This window comes from Notolabrus celidotus, chromosome 20, assembly GCF_009762535.1.
Source record: "Notolabrus celidotus isolate fNotCel1 chromosome 20, fNotCel1.pri, whole genome shotgun sequence".
NCBI lineage: Eukaryota > Metazoa > Chordata > Actinopteri > Labriformes > Labridae > Notolabrus > Notolabrus celidotus.
Genome location: NC_048291.1, coordinates 6,671,519 through 6,697,684, shown reverse-complemented (window position 1 = coordinate 6,697,684; position 26,166 = coordinate 6,671,519). Strand labels below are relative to the sequence as shown.

The window sequence follows — 26,166 nt, the reverse complement described above, 5'->3', positions numbered from 1 at the left end:
CACGATATTCCAATCAAGTGTTGAAGGTCTAAAAAGACTGTTAAATCTTAACTTTAAGATGCGCAGCTGCACTGTGGGAAACATTTTTGAAACTAAACTAATCAGGAGCATTTCCCTCCATATGCCATTGTCCATTTGATTAATCAGTGCTCAACAGCACACACACACATGCACACACCCTCCCAGCTGCAGGTTAGGTTACCAGGCTGGAAAATGACCAGCAGCCACCAGCTGATAAATAATGGTAGCTACAGTTCACTGAATTGCACACATCCAGTTTTACTGTATCACCATTCTATCCTGGGTAATTTATTAGCTTCTCTAACAAACTGAGCGCTTATCCACATACATATCTCACTAGAAAATCCCCTCCTGAATGCAGCATTGAGTGAAAATAAGCCTGGGGCTTAAATAGACAAGGCAGTATCATTTCAGAAACCAAAGTAGGAGGGTCAGATGTGTTTACACTGAGCCCATAGTGTAAATATTATCCAAACACTGTTCAGTATCCGGCTGCATCAGCTGACCATCTCTCACCAAATCAAGCAGCTAATGTCTCACAAGTCCCAGTTTTTGTTGCTTCAAGAATGGGCTGTGGGATCAATCTAAAAAGCTCCTCCATAGATGTGGGAATAAAAGTGAAAAAGTCTCAAGGTTCAAAAATACAATCTGTGCAAGTAAGAGAGCTGATAATATTCTAAGCCAATTAAGTAATGTGTACATTTCGGCCTCTTTTACCACCACACAGTGTCAGTCAGCCGTGGCCTGTATATGACCCCTGCCCAGGTGGTTCGCTTACTCGTCTGTCTGTCTAGCTGTCTGTCTGGCCGTGGGAGCGGAGATAGCGCCGCCGTGCCCCCGGGTTACAGTGCCCTGAACTCGGCCTGTTATGACTAAGTGGCCCGGGGGCTCCGGAGGTCTGGCAGTGTCCGAGGGAGTGGAGGGTCCTACAGCCCTGTGAGGTCAAGGGGTGCAGGAGTGGTGGGGGTATGCGAGTGCTATGTATGTATGTGAGTGTGTGTGCGTGGGGGTAAGCACGGGTCAGCCTCTGGCTTCAGAGCCAGTGGACCTCATCGGTCAGAATAACGTGTCCCCTGTTTGAACCCTCTGTGGCCGCAGCTTGGCCACTCTGCTGCCCTGCATGACCATTGATTTTTCCTCCTCCTTCCCTCAGCCTTTCTCCCCCTGTCTTTCCTTCAATACCCGCCGCTTATATTTCTCTCATTCGTTTCTCTCACTTCTCCACGCATCACATAACGCCACGGCTGCATCCCCACGAGAGTCCAGAACCCCCTCCACCAGAACCGCTGCCCCCCTGTATTTCTAATTCTGGGTAGATTGATTTCTGCCGGGGTCAAACAGGAGTGAGTGCGCTTCCTGAGGCCTCTGCTGCTCGCCTCAGCAGATACCGGAGGCCTGAGCGCGTGCGGCGACCGGCGATCGTTCGCAGTTCATTTGGAAAGTCGCTCAGATCGTTTGTTTTCGAGCTAAATTGTTTTGGAGCGCAACCGAGAGAGTATCCATTAACCAGCGCTCCCCCCTCAGTTCTTTTAATTTTTCTTTTCACCCTCCCTACTCCCCTTGCATCCCTCTCTCTCTCTCTCTCTCTCTCTCTCTCTCTCTCTCTCTCTCTCTCTCTCTCTCTCTCTCTCTCTCTCTCTCTCTCTCTCTTTCCCTCTCCCTCTCTCTCTCTCTCCAATTGAGCCCCGTATTATTCATATTCCTGCAGCAATTTCCATCGCCTGTGTGCACCTGGTTGAAGACACACACGTACACACATACAGTATATGCAACAGTATCTCATTAAAAGCTATAGGCCTAGGCCACAGCAACACTTTATAATAGCAGAAATGCAGCCAAGAAAAAAACGCATAATAAGCTCAGTGTGCTGAACCGGGAATAACTCACGTGGAGAGTTCTGTCATAAATTAGCTGCAGCGTTTGTGAATTTTCCTGAAGTGATACTAGCCTATAGACTACATCCAGTATTATATCCAGTTGCATCATAAAAGCCATACAAAAGAAAACACCCCCAGCTGAATCAGTGGAAGTAGGACACAGAGCATATAAATTGCCACCATGAGTACATATCCATTCGTAAATACGCACAACTCACATTTAAACAGATGCACAAGAGGCGACAGGCCTCGTCGTGACAAACAGACACAGAAGTGACACCAGCACAGCAAACGGGGACGGAAACAGTTGCACAAACTCTGGGGAAAACAACACAAGCCCGTCATCGTGCAAACACACACCCTCACACACTCACACACTTTCCAGCACAAACCAAAAGTCCCTGCGCTAAAATCAAAGCCCCCCACGGCCATAAAAGACCCCTTCGCCTGACCTCGCCAAATGCGCAGGGGGCAATAAAACCATAAAAACGCCAGCGAGGCATCAGACACACAGTTGAGAGACAGTGAGAGAAGGCAAAATGAAGTTTCCAGGCCTCTTACCTTAAACTGCACGTGAAGCGACCTGCGGGCCATCTTCCTCCGCGCGCCGACGGCTCTCTGACTGTTTCTTGGAGTTTCTTTGGAAGGATTTTCTTCTTTCCAATGAGGAAGAAAAAAGTTTTTTTCTTATACTAGGATACTTATGGGGTGTAAAAAATAGCTTGCTGATGGGTGGGAAGGGGAGGTGTGTGTATGAGTGTTTATGTGTGTGTGTGAGGGAGGGGGGAGTAGGGGTGGGGGGGTTTCCAAGTGTCTTCCAAGACGTCTTCTTCTCCTCCTCCTCTGTCTGTCTCTCTCTCCTGGCAGAAGGGGTCTTGTGTGTGGCTGCCGGATGACAATAGAGAAGAAGAAGAAGTGTTTAAAGAAGAACAAGTGATTAATGATTTGTTCTTGTATAATTCTCGCATTTTTCTTGAGGTGCCGTCCCCGCTGTCCTGTCCACAAAATAATGGCGGTGAACTTTTCCGAGAGGCTGTGGGGGTGGGCATCCTCACAAAAATCTGCTCCCATTCACAGAAGCAGCAGAAGGCCGCGGCTGATAAAGGAGGCTAAAAAAGAATAAGGATTCCTTATTGTGCACGTGTCACCCTGCGCGCAAATTCATTTATTTTACCTCGGACTGCCGGTGCTCAAGGGCTCAAGGGGTTATTGTGGAGGCACATATGTGTGTGAATGTTGGGATGGGGGTGTCTGTTTAGCTGCTCCAATATAGGACAATTGGTGTGTAGTGAAATTTACAGCATATAGACACGAATATTATCTAGTGTGCAGAGAAGAACAGCCTGAGGGTTTGTGTTTGTGTGAATGCAGGAGGGTATTAAAGCTTATAGAGTTCACTATATAAGACGATTTTTTTCATATATGTGGTTCGTTTTATGATGCTGGAAATTAATGCACATGCTGCAGTGAAATTGTGCAGTTTGGAGCAGAGTTGTTAATAGGAAGAGAAATAAAATAAAAGCATGAAAATTGATTTTTGCAGTAATGAAACTGCGAGATGTTTGAGAATACATGTTAGGCTTCTATTTTGGAGCAGTGTGCATGTTTGCGTGTGTGTGTACAGTTCGAGAGGAGGGCGGCTTCTGCGCTGGGGGAGCCTTTCATAAACAGGAAGAAAACAGATAAATGGGCAGGGGGAGTCTCTGTGGCAAGAGGCCCAGGGAGAAATCAACCAACAAGTAATAGGGAATCTTCTCTGGGCCGAGGAATACGAGCGGACCAATTTGGGGGGCACACTTTTTTTGTTTAAAGTTCATCGAGAGGAATGCTATTTTCTCGTTCTCCCCCCTCTCGTGCTCTATATTTTTCGATACCTGCTCTAAGAAAAGAAAATGAAAATTAATACGGGAGCCGCGCCTTACAAAAGAAGCCATTCGTCTTGTTGATTATCTATTTGGTTGTCAGGGTTTGAGCTATGGCGCCGGCCCGCTCCCTTTTTGTAATATATAAAAAATAAAACACACATGCGCGTGCAGCCTCGCTCCAGAAAACACTGATAGGAGGGGAAAAAACTGTTGTGCACGAATTACACTCATTAAAGCATTAAAAGACCACGAACCGAAAAACTATTTAACGTTTTTTTTTCGCAAAACCAGAACAGGAAGGGAGAGGATGAGGGTGGTGAAGGGGGGGTGTCCCATCCTCTGTGTCGGACCGGTGCAAGCGCGTGTGAGCAGCCGTTAAATTAACGGGAGAACGAGAGTGAAACGGAGGGACGGTTTGTGATTTAAAACGAGATTACAGGACGTAATGTACCAAGATCAGTCAGGGCCGGGACAGATAAATCATCGCAGGCTGCTGATTCCTGCAGACAGGTCGCTGTGCGTTTGTAGGCAAAACCAACAGTGAAATTAAATGAAATTATTTATTGTATGTGTGCACGTGGGAGCGCGTGAATGCATGATTTAAACACATATTTCAATGTTAAACTTCAGTAAGAGGAAAGAGCGCTGTGAGAGCTATTTGAAAACAAGTCTTACAGAAAACACAACATTATAAACTCACAATCAACGAGGGAAAGGAATTTAAGAACAAAGCAGTACAACTTGACTATACATTTAAAACTGGAGACTTTTTAAAGCATGCAATGACCCACAATCTCAGGCTTTTAAACATTTAACCGCATTTAAAAAAAAAATCTATTTTCAGAGTGAGGAAATAAAGAAAAGTTACACAGAAAGGTCTACTTTTTTAGCCATTTATTTAAATTTCTATGAACTATTTACAAATAATAGGAAGGACAGTGAGGAGGCAGAAGCAGAGAGAGGAGCAGCTTGCATATCGGAGAAGGTAACACATGTTCAACAATACCATCAATGTTATTATCATCATGGAAACGGATCTTTGGAATGTAAATAAAATAACACCAATTCAAAACACTTGCAGAATAAAATATCTAAAAAGTGGCACAGGGTGACAGAGCTGAGAGGAGGAGGAGAGAAGTGTGCGCATTTAATGTGCGAGGGGGGAAAAAAGAGAGACAAAGAAATCAACATTCAGACATGCAAGAAAAGAAAAAAAGCTCCTTGTTCTCCAAAACGTCTCCGGCCACAACAATGTTAATAATTAAATTACTTTTTTTCTTTAAAATTTCCACATACAAGAAAGGAAGAGCTTATTGTATTGCAGTAATAATTTTTTTTATAATAACTTGTCACACAATTTCAAAAATATAAAAGCTCGAAAAGCCGTCACTTCAATAACCGAGCAGGAAGAAAGCAAAAAGATAAAAATATATTTATATAAGTACAACTGAGGTAATAGGTAGTACATCGTATAGTGCTGCGTTTATAACGTGTTCTTGCTACTTGTACCAGGATTTTGGTTTGAATATTATTGTTCTTTAATTAGGCAGCTTTATAAACCCTGTTTGTAGTGGAAAATACCTTAAATTCACTTTATTTGACGTGACGCACCCTGTCAGTCTGATAACATAAAACACAACATGAACAATCAACGGACCACAGAAACGCTCCTCGTCTTTCGTATCGTTTTACAATCAACACTGAATTCAAAAAGAACTACAATTTAAATTTCAAAAGCTATATTTTTCCATAAACAAAATGAAAAATAATAACAGTCATAATTATAACAACATGGCGTCATTCTGGATCATTCCGGAGGTTATACTGGATGTTAGAATAGATATGAGCATGTGTGTAAGAATACTGCTCGTGACGAAACGATGCTTCCATTTATTACGCGCGTGTGAGTGGGGTGGGAGGGGTGCAGGTTTGGGGAAGGGGTGTGGGGCGGGGGGTAATGGGCAGAGCCGTGGTTCACCCCTTTGCTTTGTACCCGCAGAGTAAACATGACAAATGGGGCCCGAGTTTGGCATGATTAAAGATGAAAACGAGGATCCATCTTCACCAAAATAAAAGTCTCAGAAAGATAGAAAAAAAATACACGCACGCGGGCACATTATCCCCAACCTGCAGTCTAATGCTCAGTCAGAGAGAGAGAGAGAGAGAGAGAGAGAGAGAGAGAGAGAGAGAGAGAGAGAGAGAGAGAGAGAGAGAGAGAGGGAAGGGTATAAAAAGACTGATATATAAAAGCAGAGAGAGAAAGAGAGAGAAGGGATATAGCAGAGAAACTGTAGCATCGTTTTCTTTCAGTCTTCTTCACCTTCTTTTGTTCATTTCATTTTTATGAATAGGAAATCTCCCCCTCCACCCCTCCCCTCCCACGTCATAATGTCATATTATTATGTAGTAACATCAGCATAGATCAGGGCTGAACATCCCTCCTTCCAGAGCAAAGCCTTAATCCGGTCCAAAGTGCGGCTCCGGTGGTTACAAGCGTTGGCGTTCAGTTCAGAATCAGGGAGGCCAAAGTGAGCCACAGAGCTACAGAACCGGGCTATAGCGGTCCGGAGCGGCTCTGGGAGTTTGTGTTGTTGTTTGTTCCGGAGCGGACCTTGGTGTTGGGCAGCTTGTGGTCCTTCTTCCACTTCATCCTCCGGTTCTGGAACCAGATTTTGATCTGCCGTTCTGACAGGCACAGCGTGTGCGCGATCTCCACCCTGCGCCTGCGCGTCAGGTACCGGTTGTAGTGGAACTCCTTTTCCAGCTCCAGAACCTGCTGTCGCGTGTAGGCCGTCCGCGAGCGCTTCGGCTCACCCCCCGTGTAGTTCGTGCTCACTGTGGAGAACAAAGGAAATAGACTGATCAATAAAGCATTTCACATACACGATCAAATGTACCACAAGCTTAATAACGACGACAATAGTAATTATTATTATTATTATTATTATTATTATTATTATTATTATTATTATTATTATTTATATACCTCTGTAATCATTGTTTATTAGTTTTAAGAAGTGGCTTTTCTCCTATTATCATTATTTAAAAACCGTATAGTACTCATAAATCATTCTTAAGAACAGACTTCGACTAAAAGTATCTTCAATACAAAAATAGAAATAAGACAGTTATAAATAATAACATATTGGCCCCAGTTTACGACATAACGACGTAACAGCAGCAGCAGTGATTGGCACAATAGTGCCTTTCACTAAGAATACAGATTGTGTAAATCATATCAGCGTCTGCGCAGTGACAATACCAGACAGAGGTCTCGTTGTAACAAACTACAATTCCACCCATTAAAAGAAGAAAAAACCTCCATGCAAAACGAGCTTCTGACTGAGAGATTTAAATCCCTGACCCCCGCGGTTGGACCCACGGTGAGAAGCACAAAATGGCTGTAACCTTGGCAGACCCTCTAACGCTGCTCTCCTTCAATCTCCACACGAGAAATCTTCATTCTCTTAGCTCTCAGCTGTTACAGCTGGACGTGTGAACTCGCTTATTTTACAGTTTGTTACTGAGAATCTGCAGGGTGGGTTTTTTTTTCTGTGGACACATGTTGTCAGGTGTCACTTCAGGCCCTGCGGCGGTGTGAATCCTCCCCGCACAGCCAGCCTGACGCTGGTGTCCAAATGTTGTGATTTGAGGGCAAATCTGGGCCACGTCCTTATGACACGTTTGCGCGTGAAATGTATAGATGCGTAAAAGAGCACGAGCAGCAACGAGCGAGGGCACTAGTAGTTTTCTCTCGGTGGTCTCGCGCACAGATGCCACGCACCCATAGCAGTGCTGGCAGCTTTGTCTGTCTTGTATAAACTAGTAGAGAATAAAGGTTGTAGAGGGGGGTGCAGCAGATACACGGCGGCACTGAATGGCTGTCTTGGTAATGATTCAACAAATCCTTAAAACTACAGCCAGAGCAGCAGCCAAACACGGTCCTACACACGGTCCTACACAATAACTTAGAAATAAAAGCATGTAATAAAGACTCTTACCCTGTAAACGGCCACATGCGATACGGTGACTTTGTGAAAGTGGCATTTTGTCGCCGCGTGGAAATACGCCCCAGTTCTCCCAGTTCGCAGTAGGCTGTAAGTCTATTACACCATCACAGAGAAGCCATAATGGACTGGAGCAGTTCGGCTCTACATTAGAGTTTTACGGCTGACTCCATAAACATGAATATTTCAGCTGCCATAAAACTTTCCCTCCCCTGAACAACGAGAGGGGAAGGAAGGCTCGACAGAGTAAAGTACACCGTTTATACAAGCAGACCACTTAAAATCAAATTACAGAAGCATAAAATCTAACTTATGGGCTCGGCTGTGTTGTCATAAGGCGAAGAATCAGAGCAGACGAGCCGGAGATCGGACTTCAAAAGGCACCTCAGCGGAGAGGTGTAATAAAAATTTATGGAGGGTGTAATTATATTGGCCCTGCAAACAGACGATCGTAAATCTTGACCCAAGGGCTACTCGTGTTCTTCTAACAGAAACAGGGAGGGGAAGCCGTAGATTCTGACGGTGGACACCTAGCTGAGCGCACAAAGGCAGCGAGGCAGAGAGGGGAGAGAGAGAGAAACAAGTTTGCATGCAGACTCACCGATGTTTACATGGACTTTCTTCATCCACGGGTACACCACCGGGTCCTTACGGGTGCTGGAGGGGGACGAAGTGCTTTGGCTGTGGGGCGTTTGACCGCAGGACGCAGGGGGAGGCGGGCTGGGTGTCACCGAGTCGCAGCGGTGGCTCTGCTCCGGGACGGGAGTAGTCTGCAGCCCGGCTGGGGGGAGAACGTGACCCCGCGGGGACATCACCACCGAGGCGGGCTGCCCTGTGCGCTGGCACGGCGTGTAGGGCGGCTCGCCTCGCTGTTGCTGCGGTTGGTGGCTCGGGTGGTGCGGGTGCTGGTGTTGGTGGTGGTGATAGAGAGAGTCCGGCTGGAAGGCAGCGGGCTCCTGCCGCTGGGAGCTGTAGTAGTCCGGAGAGTTGCTGGGCAGATAGTCGCTCTGAGAGTACTCCTCGCACGGGGGGAACTTGGGGTCCACATAGTTGGAGTTGATCAAATAGGAGCTCATGGCCATTAATTTCAGTCTTTTTGTGGAATTGCACCTACTCTGAAAATATATAACTAAAATTTATATCTCATCCCTTTACTCTTCGGTTATTCCTGTTCCGTTGAACCCTCCTACTTTTCTGTCAAGTGAACAAAGTTAAGAAGCCACGTGACAGCAGCCGGCCAATAGCGCGCCACCAGGACGGACCCCGGATAAGGAAATGGGATTAAGCACATACGGCCCCCGCACGCGCATCATCATATGGCCTCAGTTTGTGGGCATTCAATACTTTCCCCTCTCGCGCCCCGTCTCTCTCCTCGCGCCCCTTTCTCTGAACGTCTCTCCACCACATGTTTTACGCATGCCGTCGTAAGCAGCCAGAGAATCACAACAATAACACGACCATTACGCGCGCACGGACACACACAAGTAGTAGAGTACAGTTCGAGTGACAAGTCCTCCCTTATTGCAAACGAACCCTTTCCCCCTGTTACGCGTCTGGCTGCAGCTTCACATAGAAAAAATAAAGCAAACAGAAAAAAAGAAAGCGCTCGCGGGGATTTAAAGTGGCGCCTGCACCTCCCTCTGCGTGTATATTTGGGTGTGTGTGTACAGACGGGCTTGCCAGAGCTTTTCTCTTTTTTTTCTTCCCTGTTCTTTCCAAATCGCTAATAAGTGGGAGAGCGGCCACCCAGCAGCCCCATGTCAGAGATAAATCTGGCTTGTTTAGGATCGATAGAAAATTCATCAACTAATTCAGGTTACACGCTCTCCTAAATCACCGGTGGACCTTTGCATTAGGGACGAGAAACCTGCACCTTTTTACTCCAACACGCGCACATTCCACATTTGGACTCTCCTCGCATGTTAATTCAGCATCAAACAGAATGTCCTCTGCCTTGCATGAATAAACAGGAATCATTTCCCTCCAGATTCCGATATCAACATCACCAGCATAACAAGTCCACATGCAGCTTCGGAAATGTTCGGCTGTGTTTGCCCTTGAGCAGAGAAATACAAAGCTCTTTGTTTATACTTTTTAATAAAATTCATCATCACAGAAGCTACTCACATTTTCCTGATTCAGACACTCACTCTCACGCACTGCTTTGAATCAGAAATAAAATACCACAAAGGGCCCTAACTTCTTTTACGCACAGGAGGGACACATAAACAAACAAAACGCTGCTTTGTATACGAGTAATTATTATTTCCATCCAGCATCCTCTCTGAACCGATTATACAGTGAGCTACATTTAATAGCATCAAATCGGCCCACTGTATTTACGTGAGTAGCATCAAAACATTAAATATTCTGTAAAACAGTAAGCACTGCAGTGGAGAGAACAGAATAGGTTTCCTAATCGGAGGAAGTGTTGTGCACTTTCTGTACTGTTATCAGGACTTCAGGTGCACGCGCGCACACACTCTAACACACACAGGCAAGATGATGGAGATATGCGAGTCCTTTGTTTCCAGAAAATTGACCGTCTCTAAATCGAAACCTTTCTGCCTCCACCCAGCCCCCCAAGATGAACAGTAGAGCTGAGCGCATCATTTTTCAACAAGACAAATAATAAATAAAAAGAGTCCAATTCAACCTGGAGTTGGCCTTTAAACTGGGATCGAAAAAAAGTACAGAAACAGTTTGAACGAGTTTTCATCACTTTGGAGGAGAAAGAGTCAACACGCAGGCGCATCGAGATAAACACATGGACTGGAAAAAATATATACATTTTCACATTAAAAGTATTAAAAAAAAACACTCAGGACAATTGAAAAAAAAAACCTTTACGGCCACCCTTTGTTTTATACCTCAGTCTAAACCCGCGGATAATAAGATAAAGGCCGTTAATAGCAGCTGCAGGCCTCTCCTCTGTGTTGGATCCATCGCTGCCGTCGTGTTTAAATCCACTATATACTCCCCTAGAAGCGAATTTGTGATTGTTGTAATGATTTTTACACAAATCCGGATCTACAGGGTAGATATAGAAGACAGCGGCTCTCTGGAGGCACGCGCTCGCACCGTCCACACATCTTTATTGCTTCATAAACTCCCTGTCGCAGCCGCACTGGAAAATTTCCATCCATCTGTACTGTCTCCGACCCTTGACCCCCCCATACTGCTGGGAGGCATCTGGGAAATAGAGTTGTAACGCTTTCTGTAAGTCAGAGGTGGCGATTAAATAAAACGGAGATGAAACAGGGAAATAAACATTTAAAAAACATCCTCCCCGGGTTTATCGTTAATACAGGGAGTGGAATGTTCAGGTACAGGTGTGGTCAAAACAGCCTTAAAGGCCAGTTTACATTATATTGTTATATTAAGGATTTAAAGGAAAACAGAAAGATAAATAGTTACCTTAATGATAAAGGCCTATTTCTTTTAGGGGAATGTGCTCTGAAAAGATACATTTTTTTCGTTTCTGAAAACAGTAAATAAATACCGAGGAAGAGTAAAAATGTACAATGAACTCAGGGAAATTCTAAGTATAAGTGATCATGTCAAATACATAATTTTTGTTGTTTTAAAAGTCAAAATTCTATGACCTGCTACAATTATTCTGAGAGCAAATCAGGCCTCTTTCGTTGATACCATTTTCTCCACCACCATCTTTTTACTAGCTGTATTCCTCTGGCCATTTTCCATCCATAAAGGTTTTCATTCAAAATGAAATAACCCAAAAACTTTCCATCCACGTAATGACCACACAGAATTTAACTGCGTTCACTTTAATTATCCAAGAGAACAAGAAGAGTAAAAGTTGGCAGCTGTAAGCGTGGACCGATCCACGAGAATGAACACGAGTGAATGAAAGAAAAGACAGATCGGTTGGCAGGAGAAACACGCTGCTATCAAAATAATTCAGAAGCATCTGACTGAAGAATGGATGGACCGATGAATAAATGAATAAATGTCCCTCCTCTGCGCTAAATGAATTGAGTCTGTCTCTAAAAGTCTGATTTAACTGGATTAAAATGTGACTCAGCCACACACATAAGCACACCAAATTACTGCACTCTAATCTTTCTTTCTTTCTTTCTTTCTTTCTTTCTTTCTTTCTTTCTTTCTTTCTTTCTTTCTTTCTTTCTTTAACGATTCATAAGTATTCGCCTCATAAAAAATAAAACACTCGTGACTACAAGAGGCCTTCAAAAATAGAAGCCTTCAGAGTGAGAATGAAATAAAAATGGATCAGTAAATGGGAATGTTGTGATGCATTTTGAATCTCTTCACGCTTTCCAGTATGAACGTGTTTTTTTGCTGCTGTATTTTCCCTGTAATTTTCGGTCTGTGCAGCTCCCACATTGATTTTGTGACACCGACACTCCCTCCGCGCTGCAGGCAATATTGCTGTTCACCGTTTCCTCCAAAAGTTGCTCATACATCACCAGAACATACAGCAACAGCGTTGAGCAGAAAGAGCCACCCTCAGTCTGCTTCCACTCTTCTCATTTTCTATTTCTGTTCAGCCAAGTTGTAATTCCCAGCTCAAATACAACCCAGTTTATTCTCTTTTGTATCTCTATTCTTCTATTCTTTTGTGTGCAGGTGTGGGCGTGCCCCATGTCACCTTGACCTCGCACTCTGCTGCGGGTCATCTCAGGTATCGATCAAGGTGTGTTGAGTCTGACTGCAGCACTTCCCTTCACCTCTGTCAAGTTTGTCAGCAGGAGCCTTTGAGAGCACGTAGGGAGGGAGCCTTTTGTTTCCGGCTGCAGGTAGAGGTCAATGTGCACAACAAAGATCCACAGGAGACGAACTCAGACGTTTTTTTTTAGGTGATAAGTAACGAAAAACACCCGATGGGTTTTTTGTGCTTAATAAGAAAATAAAACGGAACGCCCTCGTGGCACTAAAATGCTGTTCACATTTACCACTTTGCTGAAATAGCTTTTCAAAAATCCCAAACAAACCGGACCCTTCATTTAATTTTAATATTATAAATACAAGCTGCAAGGGATTCAAGCAGTACCTCACTTGAAAAACCAGCCTGGCTTGTTTTCTACCCACGCGCACAAATACACGTGCAGCTGCTGCAGAGTTAAATAAAAAATACGGGTCGCCTCTGCTGTAACATTTGGCTGTGATATCAGTGCGACACAGAGACACAGAGAGAGGAAAAGGTCAGCGCATCTGGATTTACACATGTGACTTTTATTGCGGGTCAGTTCCGTTTACAGCTCAAACAAACACTCACACACAAGTTAAAGGTTTTCTTTTTTGAGGGAGGGGGTGAAATTAAAAGCAATAAAATATTCAGGGAGCGGAAGAGGGCCGGGGTGAATAAATAACTTTAAAGTCCTACTCAGAAATTTACGACCCTTTTTAACCAGTTTGTCCATCAGAGGTTCTGTGTTGTTGTCAGTTAAGCTAAAGAAAAGCTGCAGATACAGCTCCCTGCTTCTGAGAAAACTGGGATTAAAATCTAGCCTGTATGGGATAAATTTAAACGAGTATTCAGGTAAGATTTTGATTTTTTTAACCTCTAAAAGGGTGAAATCTGGGATAAAATGGCGACGACCGAGCAGGATAATCATTCCGTTAATATTCTGACATGTGTTTGCACTTTTCAAATAATAATATTTCAATGCCGATTTGCATTTTTGTCTTTTAAATGTAACCTTAATTTAAAAAAATCTCCAGAGAGGCCTTAACTCGCAGTGCAAACTAAAACGGACCATATTGAAGGGTTAAACGGCGTCATTATGTGGAGCAGCCGGAGTTGTCAGAGTTCTGAATTATGACCGAGGTGAAAAAGCTACAGGGACAGAGACGCAGAAGAGAAATGTGGTTTTGCTCCTTTGTGCAGTTTGAAAAATACATCTCGCTCTACTCCTCTGGTTATTGTCATGCAAAATATCGCAGGAGGGAATAATGCAGCTCTGCACAGGCCTGTCCCTCCGTGTGGAGAGGATTAATCTGAAGGTGTTTTCTGGAAAAGCTTTGTGTGTGAAAGCTCGGCCGAGAAATGACTTAAATGGTGTCACAATGTAGCAGCCTGGCAGGTAAAAATAAAACTTGGAAACATAAAAATAAACAGACAGCAGGCAAGTCCAAGACTCTCCTGCAAAATGGGCAAAAACGCTGCGACATGGCTTTTCTGTCGTTAAATCTTCCCTAAATGTCCCTTTTTCATCCATTCAGCATTTTGTTGTGTCTTTCACGTCAATAAACGAATACAAACAACACTAAAAATGAAGGAAACTCACGCTGCACCTCATGCTAAATAAGCTCAAATACACATCCAAATAAACAGCCTCTGAGAATAATAAGGAAGATTATGAATATGACGGATGAACAGCGTTATCACAATATTTGTACTGATAGCATTAAAAGAAACAAACACTTCCTGTGGAATCAGATCGTTTCACTCCAAATGGTTTATATGAAAGAAACAGCACATTAGCATCAGTGGAGCTAAATAAACAGCTTTTATACACACAAGCTTGTGATGCAAAACGCCTCATATGCAACCAACAGCAGAAAACCACAAATCTGGAGACGAGGAGATTTAAAACAAACCGGAGAAAAGCTCCAGCTGAGTGACAACCGCTGCAACAATGATCAGCATTTTCATTCATTTTCATACAATCAGATTCTCTTCAGATTTTTGCACAGACAGCGATTTAAGAAGAAAATAAAAACAATGAAGCATGGATCCATCAGCTTTATAAAGTAGTTAAGAATGAGAAATCTGAAGAAATGCTTTTCTAAACTGATTAAATTCAAGGCTTTAGGGGAGAAAGTTGTCCAGCGTGACCTTTAACCTCCCACTGACCACGACCTCGCCTTCACCTTAGGCAGCTGTGCACTGCTGATAGTGTGTTTGTGTGTGTGAGGGCTAGAGAAATCTATCGACATATCTACATATCTACATATCTACCTATCTACCTATCTATCTATCTATCTATCTATCTATCTATCTATCTATCTATCTATCTATCTATCTGCCAATTAACGCCAAAATGTCAGTAATGAAACCTGAATTCTTGCAGGCCATAGTGTCTTACTCAGTCTAATTATGCAGCAAATAAAGATGGTACAGTGAGGGGGCTTTCAAAGGCGACACACAGTTCATCATTCCCTTAATCGATCAAATAATAATAATCGATAAGGCAATTATAAACTGAACTGTCTAAAAAACAGGGGGAAGAGGAAGAGGGGGCAGCTCCTGCAACACGTGGTCTGCCCCTTCCTCCCAGCGTGGGCAAAGCACCTGCCACACACACACACACACTAACACACAGGCACACACACGCACACACACACACACGGAATGCAAATGAGCAGCTTCCTCTTCTACAAGACGATTTTTTGTGTACTCACTCTTCTGTAGCTCGTGAATCCTCCTCTCCTTTCCCGCGTCGTCGTGACATCTATTTCAACCATTTTCCTCGTTATCACTTCTTCTGCGTTTCCTTATCCTTCTTCTTCTTTAATCCCCCAGCTGTGCTCAATTCTTCCTCCTTTTTCTCCTCTACCTTTCCCTCTCTCTCCTCCCGACGCCACAGGTTATGTGACCTCTTCGGGATTCTTCGTGGTATCTTAAAGAAAAAAAAGAGAAAAGAAAAGGCGCTGTCATTTCCGCGGACACCCCCGCTCACATGCACACGCGCAAAGACGCACACATTCCGGTCTCCGGTGTGCGTAAACAGGGCTGTTTATCCGAACCGAATCCGCCTTTGAATGAACACTATAACGCAGCATTTTAGGACAAACTAACGGTGATAATCCAACGAAAACAAATACGAACAAGACCGGACGAACCGCGCGTAAAACCAGATCAAAGCTGCGTTAAATGACAGAGGAAACCCCACCTCACCGGTGACCGTGCCGCGTGTTTCCCAGTGTAAAAGCGAGCCGTTTGGGGCTGAGGGAGCTCGAGCAGGGCTGCTGTGAAGACTGTTGGCTCTTTAAGGCATTAAGTGTTGTGTGTGTGTGCACGGACTCAAGTTTTCAAATTAATCTGCCAGTTTGGCACACTCTTTGTTTAACGGGCGAGGCGTGTCACCCCGCGTCCCCGGTACACATTTTAATATTGGACAGACGCGCTGACCTCCCGTTCACCCCGAACACAGCCGAGCCCCCCCTCTCTCTTACTCCCCCTCCCTTTTCCACACCCTTTCTTTATGCCATTTCCACCTCTCTCTCTTTCTCTTTGCTCCCATCTTTCTGTCATTTTGTTCTCTCTCTCTCTCTCTCTCTCTCTCTCTCTCTCTCCGTCAGACTAAATCGAGTTGGAGTCATTACTTTGAAGAAAAATGGTCAGTAGAAGTGAAGGAGGGAGGGGGTCTCTTTCTTTCTCTCCCTCTCACACAGATTTTTTTCTTTTCATCCAGGATCATTTCTCCTTTTCCTTTTGTTGTATAAATATAAATGACACCCGTGCGCACGCTGACATGAGAGCCCGCAGCAGAAAACCGCAGCACCACTTCCCAGGCTTATATTCATGAAGTATTTCAGAAACAAATGTGTTGCATTGCAGCTTAGTTCGTATAAACAACCGTTTTGAGTCTACTTAGCGGGCTTTGGAACAGACACAGAGGTATCAGGTGGATTTATATCGATGTTATTCGACCCTCTGCAGCCTGAAGAGAGATTTTTATCGAGTTAACTGCAGCCATATGTCCACACTTCTCCCTGCTCATTTTACTTCTTCTACTGTCAATGGGTTGCATCGTTTCACCGGAAAAATCTGCTGTGTATTATTATCGATTCGATGCAGTTTGAGTCATTTTTTACCTTGTATATTTTTTGGTAAATGTAGATTTCACGTCTCAATAAAGAGATGAATAGTGTGCTCTCCGTGTGTGACGTTTAGAGGGTCCCTGCATGTGCAAATGGTATAGATTATTAGAACTCCTGTCACGCGTAACGCATGCGCGCTGCAGCTTAAATTGAATTGATTTGTTGAACTCGGAATGAACCTTTGGAGAAAGATGGAATCTGTAACGTGGTTATTCAGCCATTACCTTTTTCTGTGCTGTGTGTGTCCGTGTGTGTTTCTTTATAAGTGTGTGAGGGGTTGTGCTGTGCTTACGTCAATAACTACATTAAGCTTTTAGTGGATTACAGTTTTGCTCTTCTAATTTCCCCTCCTTTCTGTCGCTATGTTACCATTAAACAAAGCTCAAACCAAATACTTAAAAACGACCAGGCGTTGTGTTTTGTTGCTCTGTTTGAGCTCGAAATGATTCGCCAAATTGAGTCAGTTGAACCGCTGAGTGTTTAGGCATTAACAGCCAGAAATGGAGAAAATGCACAAAGATTTCAATCATTCCAGAACTAGGTTCTGTTTTAAATTCAGTCCACTTTTTTCTGGATTTTTCTCCCACCTCGGCCCAACTGTTTTTAAATCTACCCCAAGAGAAACATGACGCAAGTGTCCCCCACAAATATTAAACAGTAGTTTTGAAATAAGTCGATGTGTATTAATGTGGTTGTTACATGAGCGGTGTTTTCATGATTAAATGTTCTCTGTAATGTATCATTTTTTATTATTTTTTGCGTAAATTTGTGGCTTTAAAAAAAATACCAGCTTACTGGTTTCATAACTCAACAGTGGCTATTATTGCAGCTCGGGAAATGAAATGAGAAAGAGAGGAATGCAGAGGAGAAGGAAAAAGGTTTGCGGCTCATTCTTCTCAGCTAAAGTAAGGCGGGCCGTGCACACATTAATCATGCAGTGGAAAAATCAGATAAGCAGAGTAATATTTTTTGGAGAGTGAGCAAGATAAGAGTTTGTTTTTGACAGCGAGGTGTTGATAAGACTGCGGAGAGGAAGAGCTGAAGTCCCTCTGCAAAATGGTTTGGGGAATATAAATAGCTGTGTGCTCCGAGTTAAAAATCCCCTCTTTATTAACCCAAACCTCTGCGCACACATTCACACACATACAGAGACATGTACAGCGGCGCTGTTGTTACCTAAATGATGTATTTACTTTCATTGGTGGTGATATAATCTATTTCAACAAATACTAAATGGCCTCCTTCGTTTTTACATGGTCTATTTATGAATTGCATTTTATTCAGTGGCCTTTTTAAGGTGTTGTAATGGTTCCATACACTATTAGATCTGTGCATTTTATAGTTCAGCTGGCTCGTGGCTTTTTTTTAAACTCACGGCACTGTTAACAGGTCTTTTGTAAATTCAAAACATCCATTGCAAAAAAAGACCCTCCTCTTGGACATGTTAAAAATGTAGCCTTATATGCATTAAGATTGTTTTTTTTATTCACTACCTGTCTCCCTTTTTAAACGCTATTCAGATTTCCCTGCAGGTCAGCAGCAGTTTCAGCTTGAGGCACAAATTTGAAACATGAAATACTCTTTGAAAAGAAAATCCCCCCCATATGAAATACAAATGTTAGCCGGTGTGAACAAAATGTGTAGCCAAACACCTGCACCCCCCTGGACATCCACCCACCCACCTCCATGTCACCGAATACCTTCCGCCCCCCCCTTTCCTCCACACCTCCCTCCCCTTCATTTTTCCTGCCTTTCTTCTCCCTTCATCTCTCCCTGTGTGCGCCGCGGCGGTAGGAGCTTTGTCTCTGTTACCGGGGAAGGGAAGAGGAGGTCAGGCCTTCACCTCTCCTTTGCCTTCTGCTATCATTTCTCTCATCTGTGCCCCCCACTCCCCACCTCTGCCCCTCTCACCCATCCTCCCCTCACTCCCTCCCTCCCTCCCCTTTTGCCTTTGACATACAGGGATTGGTCTGGAGGGGAGTGAGTGAAAAGGCGAGGGCGGAACTCACGCACGACGGTGAACTTTTGACCCTTCAACTCGGTGAACCTCTTGCTGTACGCTGCTGTTAGCTCGGACATCCACAACGTCTGTCCTCGTGATAATAACCCGGAGTGGTGCTGCTGTTCAGACTCGCCTCAGGCACGGAAAAGGCTGAGAGACAGCTGAAGAAGAGCACATATTTATCGGCAGTTCCTCCTTAAAACTGCTGTTTTATCTCCCACACCTTCTGACGGGCTTGTGTGTCTTCTTCCCCTCGTAATTAATCTTGAGAAACTCGGTGACAGTTCTGACAGTTGTGTATTTAAACAGTGAGCCAGAGGCGGGAGGTTGTTACAGGTTATCGACGGTTAGGATTCAAACGGGCGAGGACGCGTGCAGGGAGGGAGGTACAGCGACTCTATGGGGCTCGCTGGGGCTCTCCACCAGATTCTTATTGGTCTGAAGCGGGCTCTGGTGGCGACGCGAGAGAGCTGCATTCTCTTGAAAAAAATAAATCACCGGCACACGTTGGAAGAAGGAAATGTCGATTCACCTAAACTCTAGCAGGGGCCGGCTTATCATGTTTACTTTGGGGCAGAAAATGATCCCAGAAATGAAAGAGAGGCGTCTTTGAAAGCCACAATGAGCTTCATTTTTAGACACTGTGTCCATTTCAGAAGTCACATCATATTTAATGATACTTTCTCAACAATGACGACTAAAGCTCGGTTTCTGGACAAAAATAAAACTAAACTTATTTGATATTAATTGACCTATTATATTGACTGTATTATATTATATAGAAGACCAGTATCCATTTAGTGAACATAATATGATATTTTTGAGTTATAGGCCTGAGGCACTTGGGGCAGAATTCGTTATTAATATTGAAAACAGCGCTGAGTGGATCAGCTTTTTGAGCTCTGTCTCATAGAAATTACGTAAATATACCCAATGATGCATGCAACAGTAAAAGGAATAGAGAGCAGAATTTCGCAAAAATGGTGTTTGAACATAATCGGGTTATTACGTTCCCAATTTGAGCCTGAGTTAAAACAGTTTAGTTATGCAAATGTTTATTTTTGTAAATGGATTTGCGTCTTTCAACTACAACTTTAAGCCACCTTTTAATTCAGTGTCTAACTCATTCATTGTGTTAAAGTTAAAGGGATGTGTTCCCACAGCATCAAATAAGCCGGCAAAATGATGAACTGCTGAGACAACATCCAAAAACAGCAGCATAAACACTATCGGAGGATTAAAAATAGAAATACTTTATTCTATTTTTTTTAATTTTACGAATACCAAAGTCTAAAGACAGAAATTATATTTTCATTGTATTAAATGAATCTTAAACCAACATCTAAGTTTAGTGTTTCGTTTAAAATGTGTTGTGCAGAATAATCGTTGAACAAAAGCTGAAAAATAAACATATAAAGCCCACCCCTGACCTGAGCGTCTTTAAATATTTGCAGGTCATCAGCTTGTTATAACTCATCGCAAAAGCAAACAAAACCTGTTCTGGTATTATCCAGCGTTTACTCCACTTCTCCCAGCTCCACAAAGACGCTTTATTGACTGCACACACTTTTGAGGGACGTTTAATAACCTGATCAAGATAAAGTTTCCTGTTATCTAGTTTTAAGCGCTGGTTCATCACATCGGTGCAGATTCGTGACATTAACTATTCACTAGTATCTCTGCTCGGCCTGACTTCGTTTATATGTATTATCAAGAGGAACTGTGTGCTTACTACAATAATGTATGATGACTGGTTTGGTTAAAACGTCCGTCTGTGTGTGAGTGTGTGTTTTCTCAGCAGCCTGATTGAAATAGTGGAAGTTGTTTTGTTTGTCTGAGGTAAACTTCCCTCTCTGCTGACCCGGAAATGAGGAACACAGACCCACCAATAAAAGCATCCAGTTGTTGGATCCTTTCCCTTCGTGTTGTTAAAGTAAACACAAACAAACACGCATGTTTTGGGGGTTGTGTTGTATTGAAGCTGACATGTCTGTCACCTCCTGCGCCTGCGCATCAGCAGTCTCATTTTGCAGTGCATGGCTCGAGCCTGTCTGCTGACCTCGCGGTGACTCCTGCTCGTGCATTATTCATGAGACATGGCCGCGCGGTTCACCCCGATCAGTATGCACGAGACATTAAAGCTCCGCAAATGTCGATTTAAACGTAAAGCAATCACAGGAGGAGCTGCAGACGGGGGGAAGATGGGAAGTAGTGTGTGTGTGTGTGTGTGTGTGTGTGTGTGTGTGTGTGTGTGTGTGTGTGTGTGTGTGTGTGTGTGTGTGTGTGTGTGTGTGTGTGTGTGTGTGTGTGTGTGTGTGTGTGTGTGTGTGTGTGTGAGAGGGATGTCGGAGACAAGGAGCAGGTAATTTGCTTTTCTATATAGACTATCCTTACTTTTTATAGCTCCACTCCACTAAATGAGCTTCTGTGAGGATTTAAATTTGCAGCAAACAGCCCAGATCTAACGAAATCACCTCAAACGATCAGACTTTTGCAGAGAAAAGCAGCGTTTATGTTCCACTCTGGTGCTTTCTGCACAAACACACACAGGATCTTCCCATGCCCGGGTCACTCACCTCTCTCTCTCCCTCAGCTCTCTCATGCCCTGCATATAAACCCACTAAACACAACAAAACACACCCCACTCAATCCCACACAAAGCGCGCGGCTCTCCCACACACAGACAAACACACCTTTGCATCGCAGCGAAAAAGAAAAGGGCCCGTCGCCTTATTTACTCACCCCACTCATCAGCAACACAGAGACTGTAAAGCCCGAATCAGCCCTCCTGACAGCCCGGACAGGTTCAAAGGCGCTGCAAGCCCGCACACACAATGCACAATACACACTACACAATACACACTACACACAAAGCACATAGGACACACACAGAATGCGCATAAAGCTGTGGCTCTGCATGTAGGAGCTGCCCTGTGTACATACATGGAAAACAGATGACACACACACACACACACACGTGCACACACATACACACACACATCGACAGCAGAGACAAAAGAGACCATACAGAGCTGCTGCTGCGCCCTCATGTCACAGACTCTTTACTTATCCCACAAGAAAGGGAACTATGTGTGTGTCACGCGTGTCATGTCCCGTCCCAGTGTGTATATAAATGTGTGCGTGTACGTGTGAGTGCGTTGGGGGGTCTTAGGGGTTGGTTTGGGTGTTCCTGTGTCATCATTAACAGGAGGAAGTTGATGAAAAATGAAATGGGGAGTTTTCTCGCCTTCCTGTTTACTGGAATGAAACTTCCTCAAGGACTGAAGGCCCTACACACACACACATAGTTACCTACAAACATATCTACACACACACACACACACACACACACACACACACACACACACACACACACACACACACACACACACACACACACACACACACACACACCGTTGTGTTGTCTCAGACGGAGTAAACACTATTTGAAACCGGAGAAAAACGACTGCGTAAATACGCACTCGTTAAAAAAAAGGTACTGGATGCATCAACATGCGAGGAGATTTGCTTTAAATGTGGCTAATGTAATTTATATGTGTCAAGTATTTTTAGTTATTCCAAGAAAAGAAAAAATTCTGAATGTTTTTGCTAATTCAAGAATATGAGTTAAACGGTGGGAAAAACACACATCCTCTAAAAGACCCTGAAAAGTTGCTAATTGGATTTATAAGTTAAAGACTGCAATTAAAAGAAAATTATTGTGCTCGTTTACATGACATGAACATATCTTCTAATTTAAATCATACAAACTATGTTTTTGAAGTTATTTTATTTCAGAAGCACATATTTGAATACCAAAAGCATCCGATTTTAAGTCTTATCAACATGAAAATACCAATTTCCTGTATTTACAGAGAGATTTACAGAGTGGAAGACTTCTACTGTCTTCCTTTTTTACCCCACCTTTGGTGTCTGAATAATTTATGGTATCCCACACGTGAGTCTAAATAACATTCTTGTGAAGCTGGTGAAAAATCTCTGTGATGGCGGAGGGCAGCGGCAGGAATCCGCAGACTGAAAACGCATCGAGCAGGCGGACTGCTTCATGATAACAAATGAGAGTTTGAGAGCAGAGAGGGACTTCCGAAAAGCACAATCCTCCTCTCTTATTAGCGCTGTGCAGAGGACGGAGGATTAACTGTGCGGTCGTGGTTAGGAAAAATGCTCTCAAACGTTAAGTACTCACTGTAAATAAGAGCAGGTTGAGTTTCAGTTTGAGTTAAACACTGTACTAGTTATTAAAAGGGAGGGAAATGGATACAGCTAATTAATTTAAGCGGATAAAAATATAAATGTACTTTTAAATGATATCATAGTAATGGGCATAACTTCAGGCACAAGTTCATACTTAAAAATAAAACTAAAATACAGATAATTGAAACAAAATGCAGCAAATCGACAATTGATCTCCCTTAAACTAGACCCACATTTATACCACTATTTAATTCAAGGTCCACTTCTCCGTCTTTAAAAGCTTTCAGTCGTAGCTCACGGTTTTCCTCAGACTTTATTGAGTTTAGTCCATAGTTAATTCTGTGTAATCATATTTCCCCTTTTTTTGCTGTGTCACAATTGGGAATGAGCCAGTTCTCCATTAACTTCCTACTAGTCGGCCTCTTCTGCAGGGCGCCATGTTTTGATTGGGTTTTTACACAAAAGGAAACTATTAATTAAATTGTGACGTCATTAATTTGATCGACAATTGAAGCTCTGAGAAACAAACAGATGACTTTTAGCAGCACTGGTAACGCTGCAGTGTGTGGATGTTTTAATGCGTTTTTATATAAACACCGAAATGTGATCTTCCGCCGTGACACGAGACATTAAACAATTTATATGATGGATGTAAGCTAAAAGAAGTGTGCGCCAGGAGGACAGGACGGTGCCGCGTGACTGGTAGCCGGCCTCTTTGACAGCTCGAGCCCCGCGTCAGACATCAGAGGGAACCAGAGTGAGGACTAATACAGATTTACAGACATACAATGCACTCTGATAACCTTCACTGGCTTTCAAAAAATGTATTCCATAACATCATAAAGTTTCATGTCTCCCTTCTGATTTGTTGTTAAACTGTTAAAAAGATATCAAAAGAATCACGAGCCTGTGGATTTCAAAGACTGGATTTAGCAAAATATTCTGACATGTTCATTCATATATCCTGCAGAAACACGAATACCTCCTTGCTTGTACACATACAGTTTATTTCTGTGATTATCCTAAACCCGTGACCAGAGCTGCTGAATCTAAATCTTATCTTAAATCAGTCTGTATTTGATCGGATATCTGAGATATGAGGCGTTCTGTCAGTGCTGCTATCACATTTCATTGGTGTTTAGTATAAAAGCCGCCTCATTGAAGCCCATTAAGTTTTTAATGGAGAGTTGTGGTGTCACGCTACCTTATTAGCAGGGCTTTTTATTTTAATATTTAATATTGTTCAGTCAGTCCTGCGTGCCAGGACTTGTTACAAAAGTCTGTATTGCTGGTAACTCAGACTGGAAGGTTCTTTGGTTGTTTGGTCTCACGTGTTGAAAGTCTTCAATTTTCAAAATGTGAAAGTAGCTTGACACCATTTTTTGTTTCTGGACTACAGCGCAGTGCTTGCGGTTATTTCATTTTTCAAAAGTGTTACGAGCGTGCCATGATTGTGGACAAAAAAATATTTTTTCCTACAATTTTTAAAGTTTTAATGTCTCCTCAGTTGGATACACACTTTAGCGAAATATTTCCTGACAGACTTTTAAGTTCATGAAAGCTTAACTTGTTTTGTTCTAGATTGGATGTTTTGAGGCCTTTTAGGTTAGTACTTATTTTGATGTGTTATCTTCAGGGGTTTAACATCATGTGGGAGTGTATGTTTTTTGAATGTCAAAGAAAAGCCCAAAAAAGCGATGGCGTAAAGTAGCAACAAGGACTCTGATAATGAACCTTGGGAATGTTTGTATCCACGACGCGTTTACACTCACACCCATCCTGCCTGGAAAATGCAAGGGTGGGGGATGACAAAGATTTTCTTGTGCCCAAGGACGCACATTTCTACATGCCGTGCTTGTGTGTATTTCAGTGTCTGAGTGTGTGTGTGTATGTCCTTGACTGTTCACTTCTTTGTTAATCTTAGCACACACGGGCCTTTTTCCAGCTCTAAATCCCATATTGAAGATGTTTTACGAACACGATGTGCGTGCGTAAAAGTGTCAAAACAAACGCGCAGTGATATGAAATGTTTCCTCTCCAACAAAAAAGCAGCAATAAAAGCCTTCTAAGATGAAATGTGAAATCTCTCCTCAACTTGATGGTTATATATTTTCCCCATGATCCAGGGGGACAGGAAACATTTGAGTCAGATCAGTTCCACACCTTCAAAAACCACGTAAACAGCCAACAACATCTGCTGCCCTGCGTCTCTTCATCAGCCTTTCATTGAAAGCATCGCTCAAGCCCCCAAACAAGGCAGTATTAAACTTCAAGAAATGAGAATCCCATACACACACTGCGGATGTAGGGAAGTTTGCCCCTCTGTGTTTCTTTCTGGACAATTTTCTGTGCCACATCTGTGTGCCAGTGCGCCATCATTACGCATGCACTACAGCTACACACGCATACATTGGGGACTTAACAAAAAGTACACACCACTTGGCTCGCGCACACACGTTACATCTCACTCAATCGGTGACGCCAACACCGTTGCGAGGTCTTGGCCATGCAGCCACAACATCGAATCTCAAATATCTCATACACCGGGGCTACAGCACGCGTTAATACAACTGCAGTGCAGAGAGAGTGAGTGACACGGTAATTACACTGCTCCCTCTCTCTCTCCCTTTACCAACCTCACCCCCTCCCCTCTCTACTTAGCCCCCACTTATAGGCAACCTTCAAACACTACTTACTGTGCGTCCTGGCTCAGTCTCTCCACCGGGTTTTCCCAGCGTCCACAGCGGCACAGACCGGAGCTCCCGGCTCCGCGTGTGAACCGGAGCAGGAATAGCGGCCGGTAGTAGTGGCCTGCTCTCTCTCTCACCCACACACACTCCCTCCCTCTCCCGCTCTGTCTCTACTTTACTGACCCCTTTAGGATCCCCGCGAAGCCGTTAAACCGTCACTTGCTTTCTAGAATGTGAAATATATAGTACATTGTCAACTCCCCAAAACCATAAAACTAACTTTATGGACCCCACGTGACCAGAGCAGAGCCAGTGAGAGGTATCAGTCTGAGGCAGGCCTGATCTTTACGATCCAACTTGGAGATAAAAACCCTCATCCGTTTGACATGTAAATGTCAAAGCTGCCTTCTTTTTATAGTTTGGCCCAAAGCAGAAGGGGGTTAGCTTTAAAAAAAATATCTCAACACACACACATACACACAGAGAGGAGACAGGAGATAGCGGCTGTGTCCAGATGAGGCTCGGAGTAGAACCTGGTTTCCCAGATATCAGCTAAGAAAAAGAGCCGTGTGTGAGCAGAGAATCAGCAGCAGCATCAGCCGGTGAGTTTAAAAGTTCAGCTGCTTGTTTACAGTTGGAAACTGGGCGAAGGTAACTTAATTTGGCCGGGAGCGGCCTCCG

General features: G+C 43.6%; 1 protein-coding gene and 2 long non-coding RNA genes across 4 annotated transcripts in view; 1 reads left to right on the top strand and 2 right to left on the bottom strand.

The window, feature by feature from the left end:
• LOC117831947 overlaps window positions 1-26,166 on the top strand; it is a 45,469-nt gene that overhangs the window by 1,222 nt on the left and 18,081 nt on the right. The window lies entirely within an intron of this gene.
• Window positions 2,679-25,559, bottom strand: LOC117831950. Its single transcript, XR_004635114.1, has 3 exons — window positions 25,492-25,559; window positions 15,157-15,374; window positions 2,679-2,783 (listed from the first exon to the last, which is right to left on the bottom strand). It is a non-coding gene; the product is annotated as an uncharacterized LOC117831950 (long non-coding RNA).
• Window positions 6,098-8,933, bottom strand: hoxb4a (homeobox B4a). The gene is made up of 2 exons (XM_034710857.1): window positions 8,372-8,933; window positions 6,098-6,598 (listed from the first exon to the last, which is right to left on the bottom strand). The coding sequence occupies exons 1-2, from the start codon at window positions 8,850-8,852 to the stop codon at window positions 6,318-6,320; spliced, it is 762 nt and encodes a 253-aa protein (XP_034566748.1). The 5' UTR covers window positions 8,853-8,933; the 3' UTR covers window positions 6,098-6,317.

Bases quoted from the DNA above. Each gene is read 5' to 3' on its own strand.
- hoxb4a (XM_034710857.1), bottom strand. From the start codon at position 8,852: ATGGCCATGAGCTCCTATTTGATCAACTCCAACTATGTGGACCCCAAG. The intron at 6,599-8,371 runs GTGAGTCTGCAT...TGTTCTCCACAG, and splicing joins GAAAGTCCATGTAAACATCG to TGAGCACGAACTACACGGGG.